The sequence below is a fragment of the Pectinophora gossypiella genome, chromosome 6 (genome assembly GCF_024362695.1).
Source record: "Pectinophora gossypiella chromosome 6, ilPecGoss1.1, whole genome shotgun sequence".
Taxonomy (NCBI): Eukaryota; Metazoa; Arthropoda; class Insecta; order Lepidoptera; family Gelechiidae; genus Pectinophora; species Pectinophora gossypiella.
The window spans coordinates 13,057,538-13,085,131 of NC_065409.1; the positions used below are offsets into that span (position 1 = coordinate 13,057,538).

The following is a 27,594-nucleotide window of genomic DNA, read 5'->3' on the forward strand; positions in this document are numbered from 1 at the left end:
ACAAAAAACAAAAAAAAAAAACAAATTATATTTTACATAATTTTGCAAAAGGAATGCTATTTCCCACGGCAGTCGAACCTTAATCGCCCTATCTCACTATGACACAACGGTGGCGCAACCACAATTGCGAAACCTACAAAATGTACACAGCAACTAGAGTCTTATCGGTTGCGTAAACAACAGGGGTGTTAAAATGGCCACATCGAAGCAATTCATCTAAGAAAGCAATATTGCAATTTGACATTTGCGCATATAAAAGTAAGTGCGTAATGCAAACAAATGTCAAATAGCAATATTGCTTTCTTAGATGAATTGCCTTGATGTGGCCATATTAACCCCCCAGGACGCTAGAGTCCTTAGCCAGTGATACAACAGCGACCGTGATAAAAATACATGGTTATAACAAGTCGCCTAGCATACATTTTTATCACTGCCACCATCACTTTTGCCCACTGGCTGAAATTAGCTTCAAAAAACTTTTTAGATTCTGCTCCACACCACCCAAATCCTCTGGTAGTTGCGGCTTCTGAATACATCCCGCTTAGGGACGGTACTGAAAAGTATCCGCGCCCGAACTATACTAACTATACTACTAATATACGATCCTGACGACCCGATTACTCTAGCTATATAGACAGTCAATCAGCTCCCGACAACAAACACTTTAAGACGCTATACCAACCTCGCCGGCGTGGTCGATGATTTCCCTCATATGGCGCTTACCGCTATCGACCCGCTGGGGTTGATTAATTCTTTCAAATATGATCTCAGACGACTTCCTGAGCCGAAGTTCTCGTCCAACTGAGCACCGTCAGGCCTGTTGTCTTAAATTGTGTACTGAGTGAGAGCCCAGAACTTGGCTAAAGTCCCTAGTGTCAACTGCATACATTTTGTATTAGGTAAGTTAGCTAGGTGTTTGGTCATAATGAGATTCTATAAATTTATCATCCATAAACTGGGTCATACAAAGAACACCCTTTGAAGCATTCATAATGTTCTAAATTAGGCTAATGATCATTGTTAAATGTTTGTCCATGTAAACAGATAGACAATAGAACTGAAGCCGCGGACGGAACCCACTTTTATCCATATTGTTATATAAAACAATAAAGTAATTACAATAGGTATCCAAGGTCTGTGTGAAAGCATTCAGTTGGTTATCCTCCCGGGAAAATTTGAAAAAAATATTCAGCAAAACTTTGGTTATAGTTTAAAAACTGCTGCTGAGTGACTTACTGGGGGGTTAAAAAGGCCACATCAAATCAATTCATGTAAAAAAGCAATATTGCTATTTGACATTTGTGTGCTTAGCGCATTTACTTTTACTTGCGCAAATGTCAAATAGCAATATTGCTCTTTTAGATGATTTAAAACCTTTTTAAGCCCCCTGAACTTTGAATAACTATCAGACGCCCTGAGCCGAGGTTCGCACCCAGGTTTTTATACCGGGTGAGAGCTCTCAGTGCTCCCCATTTGTCCGGTAACACAAAACAAATATACAATAAGGCACGTGAAAAATAAAATTATGAGCGTATGTAATGTGTATTATGTTGAACAAAAACACGGATAAAACAAAACACTGTTGTTGTCACCGAGCGTCTTGATAAACGATACCTTCTTAAAGAAAATATCCAAAAGTGTTTCCAATTAAGAAAATGGCCACCAAGGACGTATGATGTGTACGTGAAATGGTATTAATAATCTCCTATTAATCCCGGGGTGGAGCCGTGACTCAATTGACCAGCGTAAGGTACTTTTCCTCCCTAGTAACGTCCTCCGTTGTCCAATAGTTGCGGGTTGGCTCACGAATACGAGGTCCCAAGTTCGAATCCGATAGGAACATCACAAAAATCACTTTGTTGGTTAAGGGTGATATTAATAAACTACTAATCTCAGCTGAGACTGCCTTTAAGACTCATGCCCAAGTCCCTGTTTTATATAAGAACTGTCACATTGACATGATGTTGAACGCAGTCTCGAAGCTGAAATTAGCCTGCAATGACCTAGCCAAACAAAAGAAAATTCTCACAATGTGATTTCGACAATGTCCCCATCGGGAATCGAAGCCGGACCTCTAGGTCGTGAGCCCAACGCTCTGATTATTAAACAATAGAGACTGTTAGAAAACTTAACAACCGCCAAGTGGTACACTTATCGTAAAATTTGTTAACTGTGAAACTTGAAGACTATGTCGCTAGTTACGATCAGTTACGAGACTTACAAGGTTAAGGTCGCAATTTGAGAAGCAATGGTTAGTGTTAATAAAATAACCATAGTAGATGGCGCGGAAGCTGATTTTAACATTGCTTTCTCAATTTATATCCTGCTGATATCATAACCTCTCGTGTGCTTCGGAAGGCACGTTAAGCTGTTGGTCCCGGCTGCATTAGCAGTCGTTAATAACCATCAATCCGCACTGGGCCCGCGTGATGGTTTAAGGCCCGATCTCCCTATCCATCCATAGGGAAGGCCCGTGCCCCAGCAGTGGGGACGTTAATGGGCTGATGATGATGATGATGATATCATAACCGACCTTAGGCTCGCTCTCTCTTCTTCTTCTAATATTTTTATATGTTATCCCCTATTGGGAACTTCTTCTCTCGCGTGGATTGTGAGATGGATTACCACCCCATCAACCCTGGTGTCAGGGTTACTATTGAGAACGACTACTTACTTAAATCAGTAAGTAGTAACCGGGATCAACGGCTTACCATACCTTCCAAAGCACAGATCATCTTACTTTCGGACAGGCTAATGCCTGTAATGTCCTAACCAAACTACGATATAATTATTATAATAACGATAGGCTCACCACTTATCACGCTGTTGCTGTTGGTGTGACAGAAAGCTCGGTGAGGTATGTGTCAGGGGCGTAGCTACCGCCGTACCAATTATACGGGGCCCCCTGGCCACGGGGGCCTCCAACGTGCGTAAGCAGGTGCCGATTTCAACAATTGTTGGCAACAATTGGCAATTGTTTGTTTAAATTTTGGAAAAGTGACAGATAGATAATTATGATGAATAAGTATTTATTTTCATTTTATGCATTTTTTTCTCCTGTGAGAAATATTTACCCTTCCTAAGGGCCCTCAAGCATTTTTATACGGGGCCCGCTAAGGCAAGCTACGCTTCTGGTGTGGGTATTCAGTTCATCTCGGGATGAATGTATCTCTGACTACCCCAATTGGAATGTACAGTCATGAGCAATATAATGTACCCACTTTAGGACTCTGTCGCACTAACATATTTGACATTTAGTGAGACTTACAGTTCAATTTGTCAAAAAAGTTAATGTGACATGGTACCAAAGTGTATACATATTAATGCTCGTGACCGTACTCGTCGTGAGCTTAATGTTTTTTTATTTATATACTTACAAATGTTTCTGCGTAGTTGTGGCGTAGCACTACAGGCTACGCAATAGACTGAAGAGTCCTTCAATTTGCGAAAAAACACGCACTTAATTACCCGCCCACGTCTATCTGCCTGTCGATCAACGAATAAAGGTCATTTTACATTGTCGGACACGCTTTCTTTTTCAAACATCGTTTATAGGAAATACGAATTGTAGCGTTGACAGCGACTTTCCGAACGGCGACCCGCGCTACGGCGACTCTCTTTACGGCGAGTGGCCTTATTTTCCCTTTACGTCGAGCGAGTTTTGACGTTATTGTACAGTCTAGAGAGTCCTGGAAGAAATGGAGGGAGGCCTTTGCCCAACAGTGGAACACTTTAGGCTAGATAAAAAGATAAAACATGTCACCTTATTTTACCTTAGGAGTTAGCCAAGTTTCAAAAGATCATTGCAATCCTTCGTCGTTTGTCATTAAAGGTACTTAATCGTTTACAAGTTGGTTAACCCCTTAAATATCAAATCTATAATTTTTATCATTGTTACTGTCGATTTGGTGGAGGTGTTTTTACGGCTAATAGCCGGGACAACGGCTTAACGTGCCCTCCGACCCACGGAATCATGCAAAGTCCTGACGAAACAAAGGACCAACCCGCAGTGGAGCTGCGTGGTGGATTCCTCCCCTCCGGTTGATTGACGGGAAGCCTGTGCCCAGCAGTGTGACATATATAGGCTGTTTATGATTTTTTACTGACGATTTTCATAATCGTTTGCAACTTGGCTAACCCCCCTGAATTCACACAAGAACTCCCCCTGTTTACACACTTGTCTAAGTACACTAGAATTTTATTTACTCGCTCCCGCGTCGTCTGTCAATGTAAGCGGATGGTTTAAGTGGATGCGGAAGCGATGAAAAACCGTTTAATAAACTCGAAATACCTACGCTAATGAATTTTGTCAAGATATTGTCCTTTTATTTAAGTAATTAGAAGTAATACTAAGTTAAGCAGTGCATTTTTTTGATTTTTCATCAGTAGTTTAGTTTGTTCCGTTATTAAGGGAGCCGTGGACGCAGGTTCGAATTTTAGTACGGGCCTAAACCAATGATAGGTATTCGAATTTATTTTCGAATCCATATTTGTATCTTCATAACTGATAACTTATATTGGACTGGTTTTCCCTCCGCGGGGAGGTTTAGATAGGCAATCGCTTCTGTAACAAATCGGATCTGTCAAATCTTCAGGTTAATTAAGCGGACCCCGTGAAAAACGACATATCGCTAGGGAGTTAAGTTTAAATATGTAATTTAGATGCTTTTTCAAAAGTGACACCGCAGAATTGGAGTTGAAATATCGGACTGAAACTATTCTGAGCATTTATCATTATTTTCTAAAGTCAATACAAAACGTGACCTTGACCTTTACGAAGGTGAACGAACTTTGGCACTAGTTAGTTTCCTGTGACGCAATGTTGAATATTTATAGTTACTAATTGACCAGCTTTCTAACTTTGTAGCAGTGACAAAGTAATACATAGTTCTAATGGAAAACTATATAAATAAGTGTAAGAAAATTCAAAACATTCGGGCGCACACAATTTTATAGTTTGACAGGTCTTAAATTCGTGCCGTCCTGCACTTACAATACATGCAAGAAAGAGATGCAGCTAATGTCACCTGTCAAAACAAGTTAAAAAAAAATGATGGTTGCTCGAATCGACACCAAATTCAAATTCAAAAATATCTTTATTCAGTAAGTAACATAGAATCATCACACTTTGAATCGTCAATTTTTACATAACGAACGTCTCATCCGCCTAAAACTACTGCAGCTTCTCACAACCTGTATAGCCGGGGATAAGAAGCTGCAAGAAAAGCCTCCGCACAGGGCCCTAGACGTTCTTTAAAAAAAATAAACATAAAATATTGTTATACAATTGAGTAATTTAGCTGCCTAATATCAGTTCTCAGACAGTTAATCCCATGCATTCATATCTTCTAAATAATCACTAACCATTTTCACAAATTTCACCAGAAGTCCTTGGTTCTTAAGTAAAAAAAAAACTCTAGTTTGGTAAGGAATTTACAGGCTGATCACCCCATAGGTACTCCGAAAATAAGATGATCCGGGTTTCCGAGGTCACTTAGTACTACTAAGTATGTAGTCGTTACATGAGCCACGTCAAGGACCAGGGTTGATGAGGTTGGTGATCTCACAACCCACACGAGAGAAGAATAAAAAAAAGTTTAAGTAAATAGAATTTCTGTAGCTCAACCAAAGTCCTATGACCTATGACTTAATCAGTAGCAGTATTAACGTGATGTAGCGAAATACTACGTGTCTTACGTACCTACGTGACGTTACGAAGATACGTGATGGGCGCTTGAATTATCTTTCACGTTCACGCCTGTACAAGAAAAGTCTTCTTCTCACTTCCTTTATGTTCCCGTTCTTAAATACTTTCACTCTCATTTGCTTTCATTTTCATTCGCTTAATTCAATGGAGCGCTCCTCTTCAAACATACTCAATACTTATCGTTGGTGTATCTGTTACTGTAAAAGCTCGAACTGCAATAAATCCTAAGATATTCCAGTGAAACCTAAGATCTACCAATTCCTAATGGTAAATGTCCCTAAAGGTTGGCGATTCGAACTGACTATGAAAATACAGTACAATACAGTACGTGCACGAATTTTTTATATGCGTAGATACTTTTCTATGCGTAAAAGTTACTATTTCACGACACTGCAATCATAGATCTTTCGATATCTGAACTCATGAGTTCAAAGACATTTTTATAACACTCAATAAACACTATCTATACATTATACATTATTATATACTTGTTGAACCGCAAGTACAAGTGATCCCCTATTGTTGTGGTTAAGAGTAGACAGGTACTTTGCCCTGATAACTATAATTAGGTACAAGACGTTAGTCACTATATTACTTTAACAATAGACATATTAAATATAAACATTTAACGTAGTAATCAACGAATAAGTATATATATATTATATTCACGACGATCGGTCCTGCGCTGCCCGCATCCAGCGGCTTCCCGCGACCTTCACCAGATCGTCGGTCCACCTTGTAGCGGGCCTACCCACTGAGCGTCGTCCGACACGTGGTCGCCACTCCAGAACCTTTCCGCCCCATCGGCCATCGGTCATCGTCGTGGAGATCCTTGGGGGAGGCCTATGCCCAGCAGTGGGCGTCATACGGCTGATGATGATGATGATATATTATATTGCTGTTGTGTTGTTGTTGACGGCGAAACAGCTCACTCCCTATATAAATATTCAGTAGATAACATAGTTACTCTTTGAATCGTCATTATTTACATAACGACCGCCTAAAACTACTGCAGCTTCTCACAACCTGTATAGCCGAAAAAGAAGCTTCAAGAAAGACCTTGACACAGGGCCCAGTTCTTTTAAAATTACTAAACTATCACGTTGGTCTAACAGAAAGCTAGATGAGGTGTGGGTACTTAATTCATCTTCCGATGGACATCCATCATCCACCTCTGACTACCCCTATTTGGATATACTAGTGAGCGCGTGTGTGTATGTATGTGAATATGTTGTAACGGGAAGGAATCTGAGTTCTGAGTGGATCTTCAAACACCGGAATTCAATATCATTAGCGTGAACGCAAAAAAAAACTACAGTTATTTGTTTTTTTGCAATAAAAAAATGTGTAAGTAATGTTACTAATACTAGATCTAAGCTTCCCTGTTACTAACACAATATGGACTGTCTGAAATAGAATTCTATGATTATTATTTGTAATGTTCTTTCCTCAACCTCGGGCATAGAATAAGGAATAATACTACGTATACATAGGATTATTATAAATGCGTCTTTCGTAAGTAGTACTACCTACCTAAGTAAGTCATCATCATCACCAGCCCATTGGCCCACGGGCCTTCCCTATGGAGGGATAGGGAGATCGGGCCTTAAACCACCACGCGGGCCCAGTGCGGATTGGTGGTTATTAACGACTGCAGCCGGGACCAACGGCTTAACGTGCCTTCCGAAGCACGGAGGAGTTTGAGATGAAAACTTTTCTTTTAACCTAAGTAAGTAATGACAGTTAATTTAGGTATTGTAATTGGCAGCCCTCAGACGTCACACACACAGTTGCGCGTATTGAAAATGTAAATGTGTAGTGTCTGTGTAAAACGAGGTTGTTTGTATGAAGTGTCCGGGGTGTGTCTCTGGATTATGGAGTCCCGGACTTTTGGAAGACACACGTGGAGCCGGAGCCAATCTACGTTGTTTAAGAGGCCCTTTGAACACTTTATTAGACTTTAGATTATCCCTGTATGCACTATGGGAGTGCACTCAAATCAAGGCATCCACCTGGTAGATTGTATACCAAACGTAAGATGTAAGTATACGAATCGCTAGGCTTAAGTGGAGATGGGTAGGACACTTGGCAAGACGTGAAGACAACAGATGGACTAAGGCTGTTACTGGTTGGTGGCCAAGGGATGGTATGCGATATCGAGGCAGACCACCAGTCGGATGACATTGTGAGGTCTGCCGTAAAGCAATGGATAAGATTTGCACAGGACCGGAAAGGATGGCGTGAAAGAGAGGAGGCCGAGTAGTGGGTGGATACAGGCTGAGTAGCTAGGTAGATAGGTTTGTTATAGGAACTTTGTTTTTTCCATCGCCGCATTGGGTGCTCCTGTAATGGTGATGTGTTTGTTTGTATGGTTAGATATAAGTAAATAAATAAATAAATAAATTATTATTATTATAGGTTATTTAGTTAAAACTTTAAATAAGTTAATAACAAACCTCCGTTTTGCAACTTGTAGTGCCCCGGGTGATCAAGGTGGGATAAATAAAAAATAGTATTCTAGACACCAGGAATGCTGACATCGGGCATTCACCTCACAACCCACACGATAGTAGAATTAAAAAAAACTAAATTCATCATTTCGTCCCGTGTACGGAAGTATATTATACATAAACCTTTGTTTACCTTTCACGGAGTCGTCAACAAAATAGTAAAAAAAAAACATATAACGAGAGCACTCACTCAAATATATCGGATAAGGTTATGGTTTACGTTTACGACGCTATTGACCCCGATTCCTGCAGACACCTCCTAATTTTAAGTTATACCTCAAAACAAATCAAAATCTTTATTTGTGAATACAGGTATACAAAAGGTGTTACATAAAGTTATCACAATCTCTGTATTCAGCCTGTTAGTAGGCATACAAATAGTGGCTTATTATTTAAATATTAATATTAAATTCAAAATTTTATACAATAAGATTTTAAGCAGAGATGTCAATTTAAAGCTAAAGATACATGTATATTATATAAGATTGCGACCCTGTCATTTTCTTATCCGCTGAAAAGGAAAAGGACGGATGATTGACAGCTGTTAGTTATAAAATGAATAAATAACCCGGGCGAATAAAATAGGCTCGGTGATATGAAACCCATTAGACGTGTGCTGTCAACTTCATTCTGTCGGGTTATTGGCCAATATAAAATTTTGGAAGGGCTTTTTTAATTTCTGCTTAAAATTGACGTGTGTTCGATAACTTTTATGCCTGTCGACCTGTCCCATTATTTTTCGGCGGATAAGAAAATGACAGGTATAACAGCTCAGCACCATTGTCGCGTTCATTAACAAATAAGGCACTTGAGCCGGGCGTTACGAGTTCATTCCCATACAGTTAAAGTACTACACTCATTTGTATATTTTTTAAAATATATTTTAATAATAGAACCATCATTTTGTTTCAAGAAATTCGTGTTAACCAAGGGGGTTCAGCCCAGTAACTTGTTAAAAGGAAGTTAGACTTTAAAGCGTACCTACTAAGTAAGAAGTAGGTAACATCTTTATCTTTTCTAATCCTCTTACCAAGTAAAAGATTGACGGAGCTTAAGTGCTGATGATAAGAAAAGTTCCCAAAGTCTTTTAACTATCGGAAGAAAACAGTTTTCAAAGTTAAAGCACTGTTTAAAAAGTCATTCATCCTTTCCAAGTCTATTAAGGTACTTTCTTAAACTTAGTTATTTAACGTCCAGACAAAAAAAGCATTGTTTAGAATACAAAAGATAGTAACTAAAATAGGCTAGCATGGAACGGGCATGTAAGGAGGGATAAAAGGCATATAACGAGGAAAGTTATGAGGACGACCCAATAAAGTGTGAATGGATTGTGTAAAGAAGGATATGTGTGTGATAGGTGTGAGTACTGAGATGACGACTGACAGTAATGGGTCGTGTACTAGCCTCAAAATAAATTATGAAATTCTGATTACTAAATAAAGACGCAACTAAAACTAAACAAAATATTTTTCTTTCTATTTATGAAATTATGCAAGAAAATCGTAATAATAAGTCCGACGTTTTATCACGTTTTTCTATGACGTCACAGTGTGATTTTTCATACAAATTCCATAGTAATTTCGTGTTTTGACGTTTAGTAAAAAGTAACTGATTTGACTAGTTGGAAACTACCCTAATGAATGGAAGAGGAATACATTTTGACTTATCCCACTCTAGGTAGAGTCGGCACACCCTGCCCTTAGGCAGGTAGATGATGATGAATAACTAAAATAGGTATGAAACGGAGTAATATCATTATGGTGACACGTAGTATCTATGACACAAGGAATACCTACTTAAAATATAAAAAATCGTCCTTCGGAAGGCACGCTAAGCCGTTGGTCCCGGGTACTACTTACTGATGTACTAAGCAACAGTCACATGAGTCATGGCAGGGACCTTTAGCGGCTCACAAACAACCCTGCCTGAAACCAGGGTTGATGAGCCTGGTTATCCACCTTACAATCCACACGATAGAAGAATTAAAAAAAAACTGTAATTGCAGTCACTTTTGATATTAGTATCATAATAGACGTGGTAGCCCACTTGGTAAAACGCTTTACTTTCACTTTATAAACCAATGATTTTCGAATTTGTTTTCGAATTCATATTAGGATCATAAATGTTTATCACTTTCTCACCGGTGAAGGAAAACATCATTGGAAGACCAACATTTCATCATTCATTGTGAGAAAACCGGCTATACAGGTTGTGAAAAGCTGCAGTAGTTTTTGTCAGATTCGTTATATAAAAGATGACTATTTAAAGTGTAACTATGTTACCTACTGAATAAAGATATTTTGCATTTGAATTCCCGAGATATGTATTTAGGAGATATATATGACCTAACCTGAATTGGGCTAATTTCTTTTGCAGGTTAGAAGGCCAGAAACGGTCAAAAAAGCTGTCGCATCTGTAAATAACCCGACCTGTCAAATCTTCAGGTTAGGTAAGCGGACCCCATGAAAAACGGGATAAACCTGGTGAAAATAGGATAGTAGCGATGCTAGGTAGATGACGAGGCATATACCCCGAGCATATATACACTAAATACTAATTACTGACCTTTATATTTATTTATTTTATGATGATAATGATTTATTTTTATCGTGATAATCAGGTTGATTACCTACATCCTATGTTTACAAAGTAATTATCTTAAATTTAATGGAGAAGAACTTCCTTCATTGTTACGTACTTAAATTAACTTGAAATTTGCTATAAAACTCCACAGAGAGCCATTAAAACGATGTCGTCGTTCAGGTATTCAAGGGGCGAAGTATCACCTCTCGATGACCAAGTACTTACCTATAGCTAAAGTGCCTAGTGACGTGCGTTCCCGGAAATCTTCCCAAAGTGACAGTAAAATTCGCAAAAGTTATGTAAAATGAGTTTTATTCTTGCTTTATATTTGGATCACATAATGTATAGAATTATGTTGCTACCTATATTGCTTCTCTTTATTTATTGCGTATGGCAGACAAAAATAAAATATCCTGCGAGGATCATATTATATAAGGTTAACGTCGTGTCTTATAGGGAAGTCAAGGAATTAGCCTTTGATAGACTGGAATGGAAAATGCTACACCGACAACAGCGTGGCTCTTAAATTGATGATGATGATAATGATGGGATCATATATCCAGCTTAAGCTCCCCTAACCAAGTCTCTGCCGCATCCATCACACACTGCAGCTCGGCTATGCCACCTGGGAGAGTAGAGAGCACTCGTTCGCTATGTGAGATAGGGTTTGATCCGGGTGACCACATTCACAGTATGGCGACTCCTTTAAGCCCCATTTATGTAGGTGATGGTTTAACTTTCCATGGTTGGTCCTACACCGGTTCAGTCGGGTCCAGATTTTTCGTTTTTTATTTAAGTATTTCTCTTTATTTATTTTGATCAGAATAATAATGGATGGAAGATGTAATTATGCATGGGTGTGATAAAAAGGGTCATCATTTATACTCAAAAACAAAGATAAAAGATGCATTACATCTGTTATCCATGAAATTAGAAGGTTAAACGAAGGAGTATCTGTACAGCGCAGTCTATATTGTTTTTGGGTAAAGAAGTCTGGAAAGTCCCTTGTTAAAAAAAAAAACACGACCTGCGTATCTCTAAGTTTATTCATTAGATAGACTATTGTGGTGAAGTTGAGAATATATTTTTATGATAAGCCAATTCAATTACACGAGGTTTATAACTAAGTTTAGCACTTGGAACTTCTGATTATTTCGGCGGTGGCAAGTTGGGAATAAGGGAAAGTTTTCGTCTAGATTACTTGACGGCAGACACAAAAAAATAATGGTAAGAAATAGAGCGACAGCCTCCGTGGTCTAGTGGTTAGAGTGTTAGGCTCACGATCTGGAGGTCCGGGTTCGATTCCCGATGGGGACATTGTCGAAATCACTTTGTGAGACTGTCCTTTGTTTGGTAAGGACTTTTCAGGCTTGAATCACCTGATTGTCCGAAAAAGTAAGATGATTCCGTGCTTCGGAGGGCACGTTAAGCCGTTGGTCCCGGCTATTAGCCGTAAAAACACCTCCACCAACCCGCAGTGGAGCAGCATGGTGGAGTATGCTCCATACCCCCTCCGGTTGATTGAGGGGAGGCCTGTGCCCAGCAGTGGGACGTATATAGGCAGTTTATGTAAGAAATAGAGATAGGTACAGGGTGTTATATTAAAATTATACCTACGTACCTAATGGCTTTAAAATAGACGTCACGATATGTATTAAGTTAGTCCAGCGGGCTTAGCACCGTAAGAGCGCGACTCTTTCTCGCCTCGACATACGTCACCCGTCACTCACTCACAGTACTGCACAGAAAGATACAGATGGTCTCTGTCGCGGCGAGAAAAAGTCGCGTGCTTACGGTGCTAAGCCCACAGATAACATGTAATATAATATAAATAAGTACTAAGCTGACTGAATGGCTGTATTACTGTAAACTTGTGTCTTTTTCGAGGGTACAGGCGGTTATGTTCACGGAATAGAAGGATGAGCTTGAAACGCTCAACATATTATTATAAGCAAATAGTTCGTACTTCAACTTTGCACTCCACCCATCCGCAAACTTTACGGCGCACGGAGCTCCGCGACAGTATATTAAAAGGTCTTCATGTGCGTTATAGCTGGGCAAAAAATCAAATATCGACTATCATGCAAGGAGATCTCTCCTTATCACAGGAAAGCTAAAACCTTAGTATAATCGGCTATTTATCAAGAAAATACTTTTTGTATGCACTATCTTAGGGAAAGTATCACATAAAATATACATTTCTGGTAAAATAGCTATGTAATTTGAGAAGCAGTAGAGCTATCATAATTATCTGTTTGCAGGAGTACCTAGTAGTAAAAGAAAGTGGGGTGGAACCGACAGCGGTTCTCATACTTCTATTCCGTGGTTATGTTGTTGTTATGTTATAAGTAGGTAGGTATAATACAAAACGGAAAATGTAGAGTAACTACCAACTAACACTTTCATAATAAGTCCTTCGAAGCATGACACAATAACACCTAAATACTTACAACATTAGTCGGACACAACACAGTAATTATGTTTAATCCACTACTTAAGTATTTGTATATTTTAGGTAGGTACCCAGAGGTTGCATAGAAGAAATTGCTGCATGAGCAATAAGTTGCTTATGCCTTTATGTGTATGTCCTTATTTCTGTATGTTGAGTCCTTTCTGCTCAGTAAATAAAATCTTATTATAAGATTAAACGGTTGTAATTTACCAATCAACAGTGTTTCGTATCAACAGTGGCTGCAAGTTGTCTTTGATTACTTGTGGCTCTGCCCACCCCATTAGGGATTACGGGCGTGAATTTATGTATGTTTATGTATGTAATTTACCAATAGGTACGTACTCCCTCTAAACTCGATACAAGAACAATCCTCATCAAAATTACACCTCCTCCACTCCCTCCACTCGTCCTCCGTGGTCAAATTCAAATTCAAAAATATCTTTATTCAGTAGGTAACATAGTTACACTTTGAATCGTCAATTTTTACATAACGAACGTCTCATCCGCCTAAAACCACTGCAGCTTCTCACAACCTGTATAGCCGGGGAAAGGTCCAGTGGTTGAGCGTTGGGCTCACGATCTGGAGGTCCCGGGTTCGCATCCCTCTGCGGAAATATCACAAAAATTACTTTGAGATCCCTAGTTTGGCTAGGACATACTGATCACCTGATTGTCCGAAAGTAAGATTATCCGTGCTTCGGAAGGCACGTTAAGCCGTTGGTCCCGGTTACTACTTACCGATGTAAGTAAGTAGTCGTTACATGAGTCATGTCAGGGGCCTTTGACGGCTCAATAGTAACCCTGACACCAGGGTTAATGAGGTTTGTACTCTACCCTCACAACCCACACGAGAGAAGAACCAAATTACAGAAACTAAGTGCCAATTTATCTCTACGCGGGATTCCTGGCCGGGATTATCCAAATTGCCTACCTACCTCGGAGTCAATCTCTTAGGGTTCACTGGTAAACCGTTCGAATGGTCAGTGGGAAGCAATGGCTGCCTTCAGAGCATGCCGGTGGCCCGGACCGACCGTCTGCGCGGAACTCCGGAGCGGATACAAACGACTAACATACGTTAAAACACATAATATCGGGTTCTTACCGCGTTTAAAATAGGGATATGAGGCTCCCGATATTTCGACACTGTTACAAGTGCCATGATCACGGGATGACTGATGACATCAGTTATCGGAAGTCTCATATCCCTATTTTAAACCCGTTATTATGTGTATTAATTATGATAATAACCGCGTAAACTTAAAACAATGACTAACATAAGTACATAAACTCACGCCCGTAACCCCTAAATGGGGTGGGCAGATCAGAAGACTATTTTACAGTCCCTTTTAATGCGAAGTATTCGATTCTATGCTGTTCTGGGAACGAAAAACATCCCGGGTAAGTCGAAAAAACCGAGTGAGGAATTGTGCCATTTTTAACCTAATGTAGCACTATATGAACGTTCGGAAAATCATCTGTCACAATATGGTTTATCATATCCATCCTAGAACATCATATGACATACATAGTACATAAATAAACTAACACCCGACATCCCTAATAGGGTTAGGAGAGCCACAAGTAATCAAAGATAATTTGCAGCCACTGTTAATAGGAATTCGTAAGATGGATTATGATGAACCTTATGGTGGCAACGGATCAGCCTATCGCCTACAATAATGTTCCATGTTAGAAAGGACACAATCTCTCTGTCAGGTTTTACAATATGCCCGGAATCTGTTCAACAAGCATTTGAATGTGTTCTGTTTTTTTTATTCGCTCCCAAAACAGTATTGAAGCGAATACTTCATATTAAAAGCTTCTGCAAGTTGACTGCCCACTCCATTTAGGGATTACGCGTGTGATTTTATGTATGTCAGTGCATGTAACACTCGTTAAAGGACACTGCAGACTGATAATACGCATGTTTCTAAGCAATGCCGATATTCCGCAACCGAGAGAGGCGTAGTAACATACGGACGGATCATATGCGTCGCTCTAACTAAAACCAGCCAGGTTCGAATAGACAATTACTGGTTTAGGCCGATGCACGAAACCTTTCATATGTTATTATTGCTGGGCAGTTGCCACTACATTACTTGGGTTCGGAACTCGATTAGAATTTGCTGGACTGAAACAAAATTACCTACCTACTGAACGAAGTTTGTTTGTTTTACAAAGTTCTTTTTGTTACTAGATGATCCGATTGAATTCGTATCACCCTTTTCCGTATTTATTCACCGTTTAAACTTTCCCCGCGTTTCCGTGAAAATTTCAAGGCTATTATTAGCCAAATCGGCTCAGTCGTTCTCAAGTTTTGGTGAGACACGTAATACCTATATATTTATTCCTTATTATATGGCAAGACACAACAGCACACAAACAACAACAGAACGGTTCACTAATGTTTTACAAAAAACGTATAACAAATAATCATTTTACAAACAACGTTTGGAAAACTAATCATTTGACAACCTTTCATTTGGCAAACATATTACTTTAAAAACAATCATATGACATAATACAGATTCCGCAAATGTTTTACTTAGAAAATAATTTAACTGTTAAAATATTATATTTAAAATAATCACATGACTAAATAATTCGTTTGCCAAACTAGTGATTATACAAAAAGTTACAAGATAAATTATTATTTTTTTAAAATTGCTATTTTTATGTGAAGCCGTACAAAAGGCGGTATTTTAGAATAATGTTATTGTAGTACCCACTTATTGCCGCACTATTTCGTTTATTGCACTGTCTTTTAAAATAAGTGTGACTGACGCGTAGTGTATTTTGCTGCTTATTGCTTTTTTTATTAACATATTTGCACACAATGAGTAGTGAGTTGGTGTGTGAAGTATTCAAATCAAGCAAAAATGGAACTAAAGTTTTTCTAAACGGTCATGCGTATAACAAAGTAAATTCTAAAAATAATGTATTTTATTGGACGTGTGAAATGCGAAAAAACGAAATATATCAATGCAAAGTAATGTTGAAAACAACCGTAAATGAGGAAGGTGTTCATATTCCATCAAAACCTAAGCAAAATCACACTCATGGACCAGATCCCCTGCGTAAAAATATTGCAGATTTTCGACATAAGCTAAAGAAAGAAGTAGCTGGAGGTTCCAAATTGTGTAAAATATTGAATGAGTGTAAATCCGATGTAGCTTCTGAAGTCTTAGAGAGTCTACCATCAACATCTGCTTTGAAGCAGAGCATGTATCGTGAAAAATGCAAACTAAGGAGTAAAGTAGAAGAACCCGATAATTTAGAATTTGAAATTAATGAGTCAATGACACAAATCGAAGGCAAAAATTTTATTATTAAGGACCGTATATACGATAAAAAAAGAATTATAATATTGTCTACATTTAAATTGATAGAAATTCTGAGCAGATCAGATTATTGGATATTGGATGGTACTTTTAAAATTGTGCCTACAATATTTACTCAATTATACACCATACATGGAAATATATTTCAGGATGACCCAAAAACCTTTCCACTGATTTTTTGCCTTTGTTCTCACAAGGACAAGAGGACATATGATATAATATTTGAAATGATCATAGAATACGGAGCAGAAAATAATATTGATATCAAACCAAAAGTGTGCATATTAGACTTCGAAAAAGCAGCCATCTTAAGCCTGCGATCAAATTTTGAAAATATTAAATTGCAGGGTTGCAATTTTCATCTTGGACAGATTATTTATAGGCAAGCAATAATTTTGTATTAATACTAATTCCATAGAAACTTTAGTCTTTTATAAAAATACACACTGCTTGAATTAAGCGAAATAAGTAGAATTCGCTTCACAGTTCTACCCTAACCTAACCAACCATTTTTTCAGTTGACCCTACTACACATATTATGTATTATGATTTTGTGCTTAAAGTAAAATATTCGATATGTGTACTTAAATATGTTATTTTTATATTTTCAGGAGAGTTCAAAGTAGCGGCATGGTAAAAAAGTATGCGGAAAATAGTCAATTTAATAAGGACATCAAATGTCTATTAGCACTAAGCTATTTAAAGGACACTGAAATTCCAGTCTATTTTAATAAATATCTGGAAACCCTGACCGATGAAGATAGCAGGACCATTGCTTATTGGTTCGAAGAGAACTATGTGAGTGGAACTTCCAATACGCCACCTAAGTATGCCCCAGAGTACTGGAGTTGTTACGAAAATAATACCATGAAAATACCCAGAACTTCGAATTCTGCTGAAGCTTGGCACCATAAAATAAATCAAATCATTGATAAATACCACCCAGGCGTATATCACTTGATTAAAGAATTAATTCAGGAGACTTTAAACAATTTAAGTGAAATACAACAAAAAATGATAGGTGCTCCTCCAGCAAAAAAGAAAAAGAAATATGCTGCTAAAGACGATCGCATCGAACGTATATTAAAGCTAAAAAACAATTATTCGGAAGTCACGCTTTTAAAATCTATAGCAAGTAATTTAAAATTATAAAACAATGTATCTATTATGAAAATAAATGATTATTATAATTATTTAACTTTATTATTATTAGACTTCCATGCATGAACCCAAAGTAATAATATACACGTACTATACACGTTTTTTGTTAAACTATAGTAAACAGAGAAAGATTTTTGTTGAATTTTGGTTATTACAAAAAGTTAGAAAACAAATTATTAGTTTTTAAAAATAACTATTTAAACTCTTGAACAGATTGTTTATAGGCAAGTAATAATTTTGTATTAATACTAATACCATAGAAACTTAAATCTTTAAAAAAATACATACTACGTGAATTAAGTGAAATAAGTAGAATTCGGTTCTGGCACTCGCCGGCCGCTGCCGCGGCACGCTCGCTTCGCTCGCTCGGCTCGTGCGTTATGGTCGCAGTTCTAACCTAACCTAACCAAACATTGGAAAATAAATGATTACTTATTATAATTATTTAACTTCTTAATTATTATTGGACTTTCATGCATGAACCCAAAGTAATGATATACACGTACTTAATAGCTTACTACTTTCTTCTAAAATGATCTTTTTTCATACGTTTTTTGTTAAACTATAGTAAACTGAGAAAGATTTTTGTTGATTTACATAGATTTTGGTTAATAAAATATTTACCAAGCAATGCATTTTGTCAAATGTTATTTTTGCTTTACGTTGTTTTGCCATCTAACATGTTTATAAAATAATCAATTTGTAAATTAATGTTTTAGCGTAATAATTATTTTTTTTGTAAATATATTGTCTAATGAGTAGTTTATTAAACAATAGTTTGTAAAATGATACATTTATCAAATATAGTTTTGACAAATGTTGTTTTTCAAATGAAAATTTATTATTTGTTTTTTGTCAAATAATCGGACACCCAACAGAACAGCTATTCATTTTTATAAATATATAGATAACTTTTACAACAATAAATACTTAACTGACACTGACAAATCAAGTCCAGATTACTTACATTGATGGTGGACTGTAAGGAGAGAGTGCTTGGCAATTTGCGAAAATATAATATACGTTTAAAAACTAAAATGAAAAATCATGGTCTAAAAAGTATGAAACAAGAAAATATTTCTCCGAATTTCTTCCGAAGTGACAGCCGTGGTTATATGCCATGGTAAGCATCACCTAAATATCAAGTTGCTCACTGAATATACAGGGTGTTAGTAACATCGTAACGAAAACTTTGAGGGGTGATTCAGGCCATGATTCTGAGTTAATATCAAGTGGAATTTTCCGTCGCAAAAGTATGGAACTGAAAATAATTAAAAAAAGACAAAAATTTTAACAACTCGGATCATGGTCTGAATCACCCCAATTTATTCGTTACGGTGTCTCTACCACCCTGTATACTTATATATTGACTTATTTTGACTTGACTTTAACACGCTGGTCGGCTCATCAATCTGAACAATCAAATTAAATCAAACTGGTTAGTAGGCAAATTTTGTTTTATTGCTACCTATTATTTACATAATAAGTTATTTACATGTAGTTAAGCTATCTCATATGTTAATTTCATGTAAATTACAGATAACAACTGATAAAATCAAGGCCGAATTCTTTTATACACGTCTATTTATCAATTGTCTGTCGTGCGTGATATATTTATTGTAGATTTGGCTTGGATATCATTCACTAATTGGCGGATTTTTTAAATGACCCTAACCAGGAAAAAAACACTAAATGCTTGAAAGGTGGAAACGAACCTCGGCTTGTCATGTGAGAAATTACGTTTATGAGGTCTGTAGTGAGCTAATAGCGATAAACACTTAAATAATTCTAGCACTTCATTCAACACTGGGTTCATCTTTATCTTACAGAGAATGGCTTTATCCAAGCAAGACTATAACTACCTTTCTTCACGAACCATTACAAAAAGCGCCTATTCCCTAAAGGAAAAAACAACTTTGTCTGTTTGCCTAATATAATACAATTAACCTACAGTTTATCAGTACATGACCTGCTTGTAAATTAAGTACATTTTACTTACTTCGGTACCTAGTATGTCTATTTTTTAGCATATTATTATCCAAAGTATAACAATTTATTTTAAATTTAATTCTATTGTATTTAGTTTTAACATCTTTTCCCTTTATTGTTCATTGAATGACCCTTTTTTTATTAAAAACATAGGGATTTCAATGAGTCATAGTATATGCACACTTTTATTAATTTACCGATGTATTCGTACAAAATGTAATAACAATGTCTCATAATCAAGTCATAAATGGGCGTTGTCTAATATGTATGATGTAAGGTCATTATTGTAATATATTATAATATGCGAATTTGGTAAGGAATACAAACATAAATCAAGCAAGTTTATGTTTCGTAAAGATTATCATCAGAAAATATATAATATTAACAATACCCTTACTTTACGTTCCATTTTACATATGTAACAAATACATAAGAATACTTGAAAAATAAATTAATTTGTTATTTTAAAGTAAGCGTTACTTATAAGGTTTTTAACACGTTCACTGTGTAACCGAAAATGAGGTATCGACCCCTCACGTACAATGTTATTTTTCGATAAACACATTAGAATTTTTGTACATAGACACACTAACACTACTTAGTATTATGATCTGTGACACTACATATGGGACATGCATGTATGAATTTCAAATTTATTGCCTCATAGGTGGTTCATACACTATGAATGTGTCAATGTTCCAAATTCAAAAATTAAACTCGTGTTTTGTTGAACAGAAACTTTCCGATGTTTTGTTGAAAAAAACATTATCTTATGCGTAAATCTCTGCTCAATAAATAAGTGGCACCCAGTTTTATGTCTTTGCTCGTAAGATAAACATCTATATGTGTGCAGAAATAGGTAGGTATATAAATTTATATATATTTGAGCTAGTTCTAAAAACATGGATGCCATGGCGTAAAGTTAAAGGAAAATCATAATAAAGACTAAAGGACAAGTATGAGTACTGTCTTCGTTTGTATGTGTCTTATTTCACCCTAAGGTTGCCTGGCAGAAATCGCTGCTTAGCAATAAGGCCGCCTATTGTGCTTATGTTTTATTCGTATGTTTATGTCCTTTGTATATGTTGTTGTGCAATAAAGTATTATTGGTTGATTGATTGATTGAGTACTGAAATGACGAATGACAGAAATGAATAAAAAAAGAATACACGTTGTGCCGACCCTGTTTAGAGAGGGCAGTTAGGGGAGGATGGATGATATAAATATATAAAGATTAAAGGTAGGTATCTACCGTTTGTTTAACATTTTTTTTAAATAATGATTCGTGCCTCTGAAAGACAACAAACCCTCAGAACACGTGGGCCGACTGCTTTGCAAACGGAAAACCATTCACGTACTTCTGACTCTGCTTATCACAAGGAAATACCGACGGGAATGTATATACGTATACCTACCGTTAATTCAGTTAACTATACGTCTAGTTTTGTAGTTTGCGTGTCAATTTATATAGCGGCTAAGCAGGAAGGTCTTGGTAATAAATGTCCCGGCGTAACACGCTGTAGTTACCAAATAGGTACCTATACTTAGGATTGTGACATGACACATGCATTGGTTTGGTCGTCATCTCACACAATAGAGAATAAGGACTACAACAAACGTACGTATACAGTACGTAGGCATTGTAAGGTATCGTTGATAGACAGCGATACGGCCACAGAATAGAAAAGAGATTGGAAGGGCCAAGTGAGCGCTCCTCAGAAATGAGGAGATCCGCAGGAAAACTAAAGTCACCGACATAGCTCGGAGAATTGCAAAGCTGAAGTGCCAGTGGGCAGGACACATAGCGAGGAGAACCGATGGCCGATGGGGCGGAAATGTTCTGGAATGGCGACCACGCGTCGGACGACGCTCAGTGGGTAGGCCCGCTACAAGGTGGACCGACGATCTGGTGAAGGTCGCGGGAAGCCGCTGGATGCGGGCAGCGCAGGACCGATCGTCGTGGAGATCCTTGGGGGAGGCCTATGCCCAGCAGTGGGCGTCGTACGGCTGATGATGAAGTGAGCGCTATCAAAAAGCTCAGTGCAGTGTGGGTTTGTTTCGTACTTAGTTCTTCTTGCGAAAGACATAAGTACCTATCTCTGACTACCCTATTAGCAAAACAAATGGAATTCTATAGTCTCTGGTTACCCCGGTGGGAAATAGGCGTGATTTTATGGAATATTGTGGAATATAGTCGTGTGTTTACGTTATGTATCGTTGACCGAAAACGATCAGACGGTTCAGTTGTAAGTTATCTCGGCCAATCTGCGGTATTATGAAAATGTGGTACCAATCACACTGATCAATTATCGTCCTGTCGACATCCATCAAAGGCAAACTGTCTTTATGTTTCTTGAAGAAAGACCTAAACATATCGCACTTATAAAAGGTAACATAAGTACATAAACATCAATACACACATAAACTCACGTCCGTAATTCCTAATGGGGTGACCAGAGCCACAAGTAACAGAGCTCAGAGTTTTAATTTTGAATTTAAATTTATTTTCCTTGCTAATGATATTAAACGTGGTAGTTAAACTTTTGCATAACACCCGTCGTTACGAGAGGTGGTCCATTGTATTCAAATAATAATAGGACGGTAAAATAATAATAAAGAGTAATAAAATAAATGATAACTAAACGACCTCTGATCAGTGACATCAGTAACATCATGCACAAGTGATAGAAGATATCACATTATTCGGGAGACTCATAACGGAATATTTTTTGTTCGAGTCAAGATTTCGAATAACCATCATAGTTTCAGCACAGTACTTTACAAAATAGTATCCATTATTTTAAATACTTGTTTATACAGTATTTTATATAGTTTATAAAGCGTGAAATGCGGGCATTAAATACTTTTTTCAGTTTTTTTTTTTTTTGGAGGTCTAGGAGCCCTGTGCCGAGGTTTTTCTTACAGCTATGTACCTACTTTTCCTCGGCTATGCAGGTTGTGAGCGAAGCGTTCGACAAAAAATATATTTATGCAAAAATTTACGCTTCAAAGTGTAACGAAGTATACTTAATGAATAAAGATATTTCTAAGTTGAGTTGGCTCTAAGCGTAGAGTTACTAAATGTAGGTAACTACATGTAACGTTGATTGAATGTACAATTCCTACATACACGTACACGTGCTGTTTGTAACACATCAAGAACGTCTTGAATTAGAAATGTGTGGACGCGTCAGGACGTTTTCGCACTATAACCGATCCGAATGCGATCCGAGTCCGAAAATGACGGATAGTAGAAACTTACAAAGATATCGAATGATGGATATCGAATGTAATGCGTAAGCTATCATACAAATAGTGACCACAGCCATTCTACGGCCGTTCGGGTCCGTCATTTGATGGACTCGAATCGGACGTAATGCGAAAACACCCTACGTCAATTCTAAGTTCCTAAAACGCACATAAACTCCAACATTAGGAATCTTATGAGATTGTAAACTTTTATTAGTATTAAGTAGGTTTTTTACGTTCTACAAATATTTCCAATCGTATTAGCATTCGAATAACTTCAATTTCTCGTACCTGAGTAAAATTTGCTCGCTCATCGAGATAACTGGAAGGATCAAGAGGGTATTAGCTTTGTCGAACAGTGAATCAGTTAGGCAACTCTAATATGATTCTAGATAGATTAGGACGTCTTAATCCAACAAACTCAAACTGAAATATATAGTTGGTAACATACCTAGTTACATTTTGAATCGTAATTTTTTTAAATATACATATTTTTTGTTGAACGTCTCAACCGCCTAAAACCTAAAACTATTGCAGCTTTTCGCAACACTCAGCCGAGTAAAAGTAGTTCAAAACCTCGCGCACACGTCCCTAGACGTTCTTAAAAAAAATAAACCAAAAAAGCTAGGGTGAAAACCTTAGAAATAAATTCACTTACCGATCGCAGTTCTCGTACGCACGTTCCTCGAATAGCACATGGGATGCAAGATGGCCCAGTAGCGGTCTACAGACACGGCTACCAGGCAGAAGATGCTGATGGTGCACAGCATCACCAGCAACGACACAGTAAACAAACACGCATGAAGGTTCCTCGGCAGGCCGACTGACGCCAGGATCGCAAACGGTATGCCCAACAGACCGACTAGAAAGTCCGCCACAGCTAAAGACACTATGTAGTAGTTTGTTCGACGTCGAAGTCGGCGGTCCCGACGAAACACATGGATCACCATAGCATTGCCTATAACAGCCACTAGAGCCACTAAAATTTCCAAACTAGTGTAGACCGCATGAAGTTCAGGCGTCGGCGTCCGATGCGGCGCCGACGCTTCCGTAGAATTCTCCTCATCCATTCCGATTTATACACTATACCAATGGTTATATCTAATCGGCACTTCAACCCATAGTTTAACGCCTAAACAACACTGCACAGCCATTATTTATAAATCCAACATTGTCACTCGCAATAAGTTAGTTTATTAGTTTCAAAATCATTTTATTTGACTAAATTAATCTAAGGAATTCTAAATTAGGTACTTGTGAACTTTTTCAAGAGTATTTATTTAGATATTTTTCGGTCTTCTTTTTATAAGAAATACGGAGAATTTATATTTTCGAAGTTATCGGAAGTTGTGGGTACGTTGGCCGCGGAGGGCGCGCGTGGTCGAGCGTAGCGCTCCGGGCGCGGACTATCCCGTCACTGTGGCTGACTGTGGCCGCGCCGTTGCCAGCGTCCCGGCGACGCCCGCGCCCTTCGCGCTATTAACACTTGTTGCAGTGACAGTGCCCTTGAATACCCATTGCCAGGATTCTTATCTATGGGGCGGGCAGAGCTGCAAGTAATAAAAAGCAACTTGCTACTACGTAATAATATTATTTATATTGTTTCAAATAATAAAAAATAGAGATGCGCCGAATATTCGTTTGGTATTCGGTACCAAAACCGAATATTTCTGTACGACCGTATACCTACTCGGTACAATTCCTTCATGCGAGAATAGAAACATAATAAAGCTATTCAAATCAACAATATAATGATTGTAGATTTGAGGTATTAATTAAATGACCTGAACAATATTTTTATGAAACAAGATTTAAACCATTCCTTATGAATTTTACCATAGACGTATCGCGAAACCGGATAGTTCGGCCTATTATTTGGTATTAGTCAAACTGCATAACATTCAGTAAGTACTCAGTTATTCCGTTACATAACTATTTGGCGTATCTCTAATACAAAATCTATTGCCGTGCGTTAGTAAAAAACCCCAAAATGGCTCATCCGATTTTGATGAAATTTTTGATGTGATGTGTCCCAGGATGGTTTAAATTCACAATTCGACTCGGCAGGTGGCAATGCCTATGGGCAGACGTCTCTCAGGTGCGCTAGTGTTAAAAAAGAAAACAAAGCGCTATCTACTAAGGCGCGCGTAATTTCGTGTTAACCCCAATACCACCAATACAATAGATGGAGTAAGGAGGCTATAGAGTAGAGTGTGTCCCGCAGAAGGAAATACATAGTGAGTTCTGTAGAGCACTTTTTTATTTACTAAAAATTTTATATTACAATATAAATTAAAAAATGATAAATAAAATTAATTGTTGTTATATTCACTCCAACTGTTTTAGTCAACAATATTTCGGTTTATATTACAAATATATATAATTACTTTCTTATATGAATATAAATTATGCTTGCTTCAGAATAATATTACAGAACACAATATTACTAAATGCAAAAAAGAGCATACACTAGATATAATTCATAGTAAATTAACTCAACTCACTTACGGTGTATTCTGTCCACCATGTGAATAGGTATTCCGATATTTAAAAGAGTTCTTCTATCTACGTGGTCTAAGTATGGATGAAAGTGGAGTAAGGCCTCCAAACAAATCTCACTCAATTTCGGTACACACAGCCACACTTTGTATAAAATATTATTCCTACTTGTAGATCGTTCTTTGGGCTCAATGCCCCCAAACATGTACATACACCCATCAGAGGTAACCGTTGACGAATGGAAATACAATGGATTTGGCAACACCGTTTTTTGCATGAGATGCCACTGTAAAGTCGGCACATTCAATCTCCACACGTCTTCAAACACTGATTGTCCGTCTGAGCCACCAGCAACAAACACTTGTGCACCGTTTGGGGTATCAATTTGCACTGCACTATGACACTTCCTTGGCAGAGGTCCTATCGCCTCCTTCAGTGTGTCATCAGCTTTTGGCATTAGTATGGTCCAGGTTTTAGTATCGAGATCAAACATTGGTATTTCCATGAGTTCAAATGCCCACTCTCCGGTGCCACCTCCAATAATATACAGCTTGTCTCCAACCCGGGCTATCTCATGCCGATATCTACCTATTGGCTCTCCTTCCTGCCCTGTTCCCACAAATACTGGTTCCCATACTAATGTTCGAAGATCTAACCTAAAAGCAAATACAATATTTTATTACATCAGTAGACATCATAGACTATAAAAACAAATGATTTATTAATTAATACATGTTACTATTACACAAAATAACTTAAGCCTCAAAATATAAACTGTAAAGTAGATACATAAAGTTTGACAAAATGTTAACAAACCTATAAATATCACAGTTGTATGCAAATCCATTGGTTCCTCCTATAGTGTAGAAGTGTCCGTCATAGCAGAGTATTGCCTGTCCATACTGACCAGCGGGTCTGGTCCCCTTAGCCTGCAGGATCTCCAGTTTAGCATCACCAGGACATGTGCGCCAAGTAATCACGTCATTGCTACATTTATTGCCAAATGGAGCCCCAGTCCCACCAAATATCTTAAAATAAAAAAGGGTTTTTTTAATTGTAAAACTTTGGTATTATCTGTGAATGCTTTTGTAAAATATTTTGCCATGTTTTATTACTTTTACTGTTTTCTATTTTTTTTTTGTTTATGGAATTTCATTCTTATTAGGAATTGATTAACTCACACTTCTTATTCCTACGTAGAAATGCTACAAAACCTTAAAGTTTATTTACCATCAAATATCGGCCATTCATGCACATGGCGTTAGACGCGAGCTCTTCTGGCATATTCTCCACAACCCTGTGCTGTTTCCACTGCCGACTCGCTATATGGAAGCTCCAAAGCTCTCGAAACAGCGGCCGAGCCGGCGTCCACGTCGGGTTCTCTACTTGCCCAACCAACGACAATGAAGGGTTTGGGTTATACCCCCCGAAACAGTAGATATTCACATCATCACACGATATTCTGTGTCCACTACGAGGCCTTGGAATCTCTGTACCCCGACATCTAACTTCTGTAACCTTAAACGGCTCAAAAATATAATCCTCTCGACCAGAACTCATACCGGCGAGAGCCACGACACATAAAGTTAATTCTAGAAAGAATACCAATCTGCGACCACGTATAAACAGGTGATTTTAACTAATTTACTGTACAATTTCAACTTTGTCTCGTTTCCGAAGAATTTTCATTTCATTTGACAGATAAAATCAATTTGGGTAGTGGTGCAAAATGTAACTTAAAGTATCATAATAGGGTAATAATAGTTACATGATATCAGTTAGATTAGATCCGCTGTTGTGTGTGCATGTGCAAAAAATAGATTTGTAAACTCGTCGATATTTAATAAAGAATGGAGATAAATTAAATATGGAAGCAAAACAAAATTTTGTACAAAAAAAAATTGTTGGCTTTTATTGGTCGCTTGCTACAAAACGTTTTGTCGTACCATGCTTGGGGCAACAAATTCGGGCCTAGAACTTGTATGGTTTTTGTTTTAAGACTGATAAACCAGAGACAAATTCACGCACAATATCGAACACTAGTTTTCAAAAGGCGAATAACAGCAAGATATATATTTGTAAAAACAAGAACCACATCAGGTG

General features: G+C 37.6%; 2 protein-coding genes across 2 annotated transcripts in view; both read right to left on the bottom strand.

The window, feature by feature from the left end:
• LOC126367802 (adenosine receptor A2b) overlaps positions 1-24,414 on the bottom strand; it is a 125,448-nt gene extending 101,034 nt beyond the window's left edge. The window contains exon 1 of the mRNA XM_050011552.1: positions 23,651-24,414. Within this exon, the coding sequence (XP_049867509.1) occupies positions 23,651-24,062 (412 nt within the window). The 5' untranslated portion in view covers positions 24,063-24,414. The remainder of the gene's footprint in view (positions 1-23,650) is intronic.
• An 820-nt stretch (positions 24,415-25,234) lies between these two features.
• Positions 25,235-27,194, bottom strand: LOC126367812 (kelch domain-containing protein 10 homolog). The gene is made up of 3 exons (XM_050011564.1): positions 26,722-27,194; positions 26,308-26,519; positions 25,235-26,147 (listed from the first exon to the last, which is right to left on the bottom strand). The coding sequence occupies exons 1-3, from the start codon at positions 27,049-27,051 to the stop codon at positions 25,493-25,495; spliced, it is 1,197 nt and encodes a 398-aa protein (XP_049867521.1). The 5' UTR covers positions 27,052-27,194; the 3' UTR covers positions 25,235-25,492.
• Between the last annotated feature and the right edge of the window lie 400 nt (positions 27,195-27,594).

Coding starts and splice junctions, on each gene's coding strand:
- LOC126367812 (XM_050011564.1), bottom strand. CDS start 27,051: ATGAGTTCTGGTCGAGAGGATTATATTTTTGAGCCGTTTAAGGTTACA. Junction 26,520..26,721: donor TGAATGGCCGATATTTGATG/GTAAATAAACTT, acceptor TTTTATTTTAAG/ATATTTGGTGGGACTGGGGC. Junction 26,148..26,307: donor TACAACTGTGATATTTATAG/GTTTGTTAACAT, acceptor ATTTGCTTTTAG/GTTAGATCTTCGAACATTAG.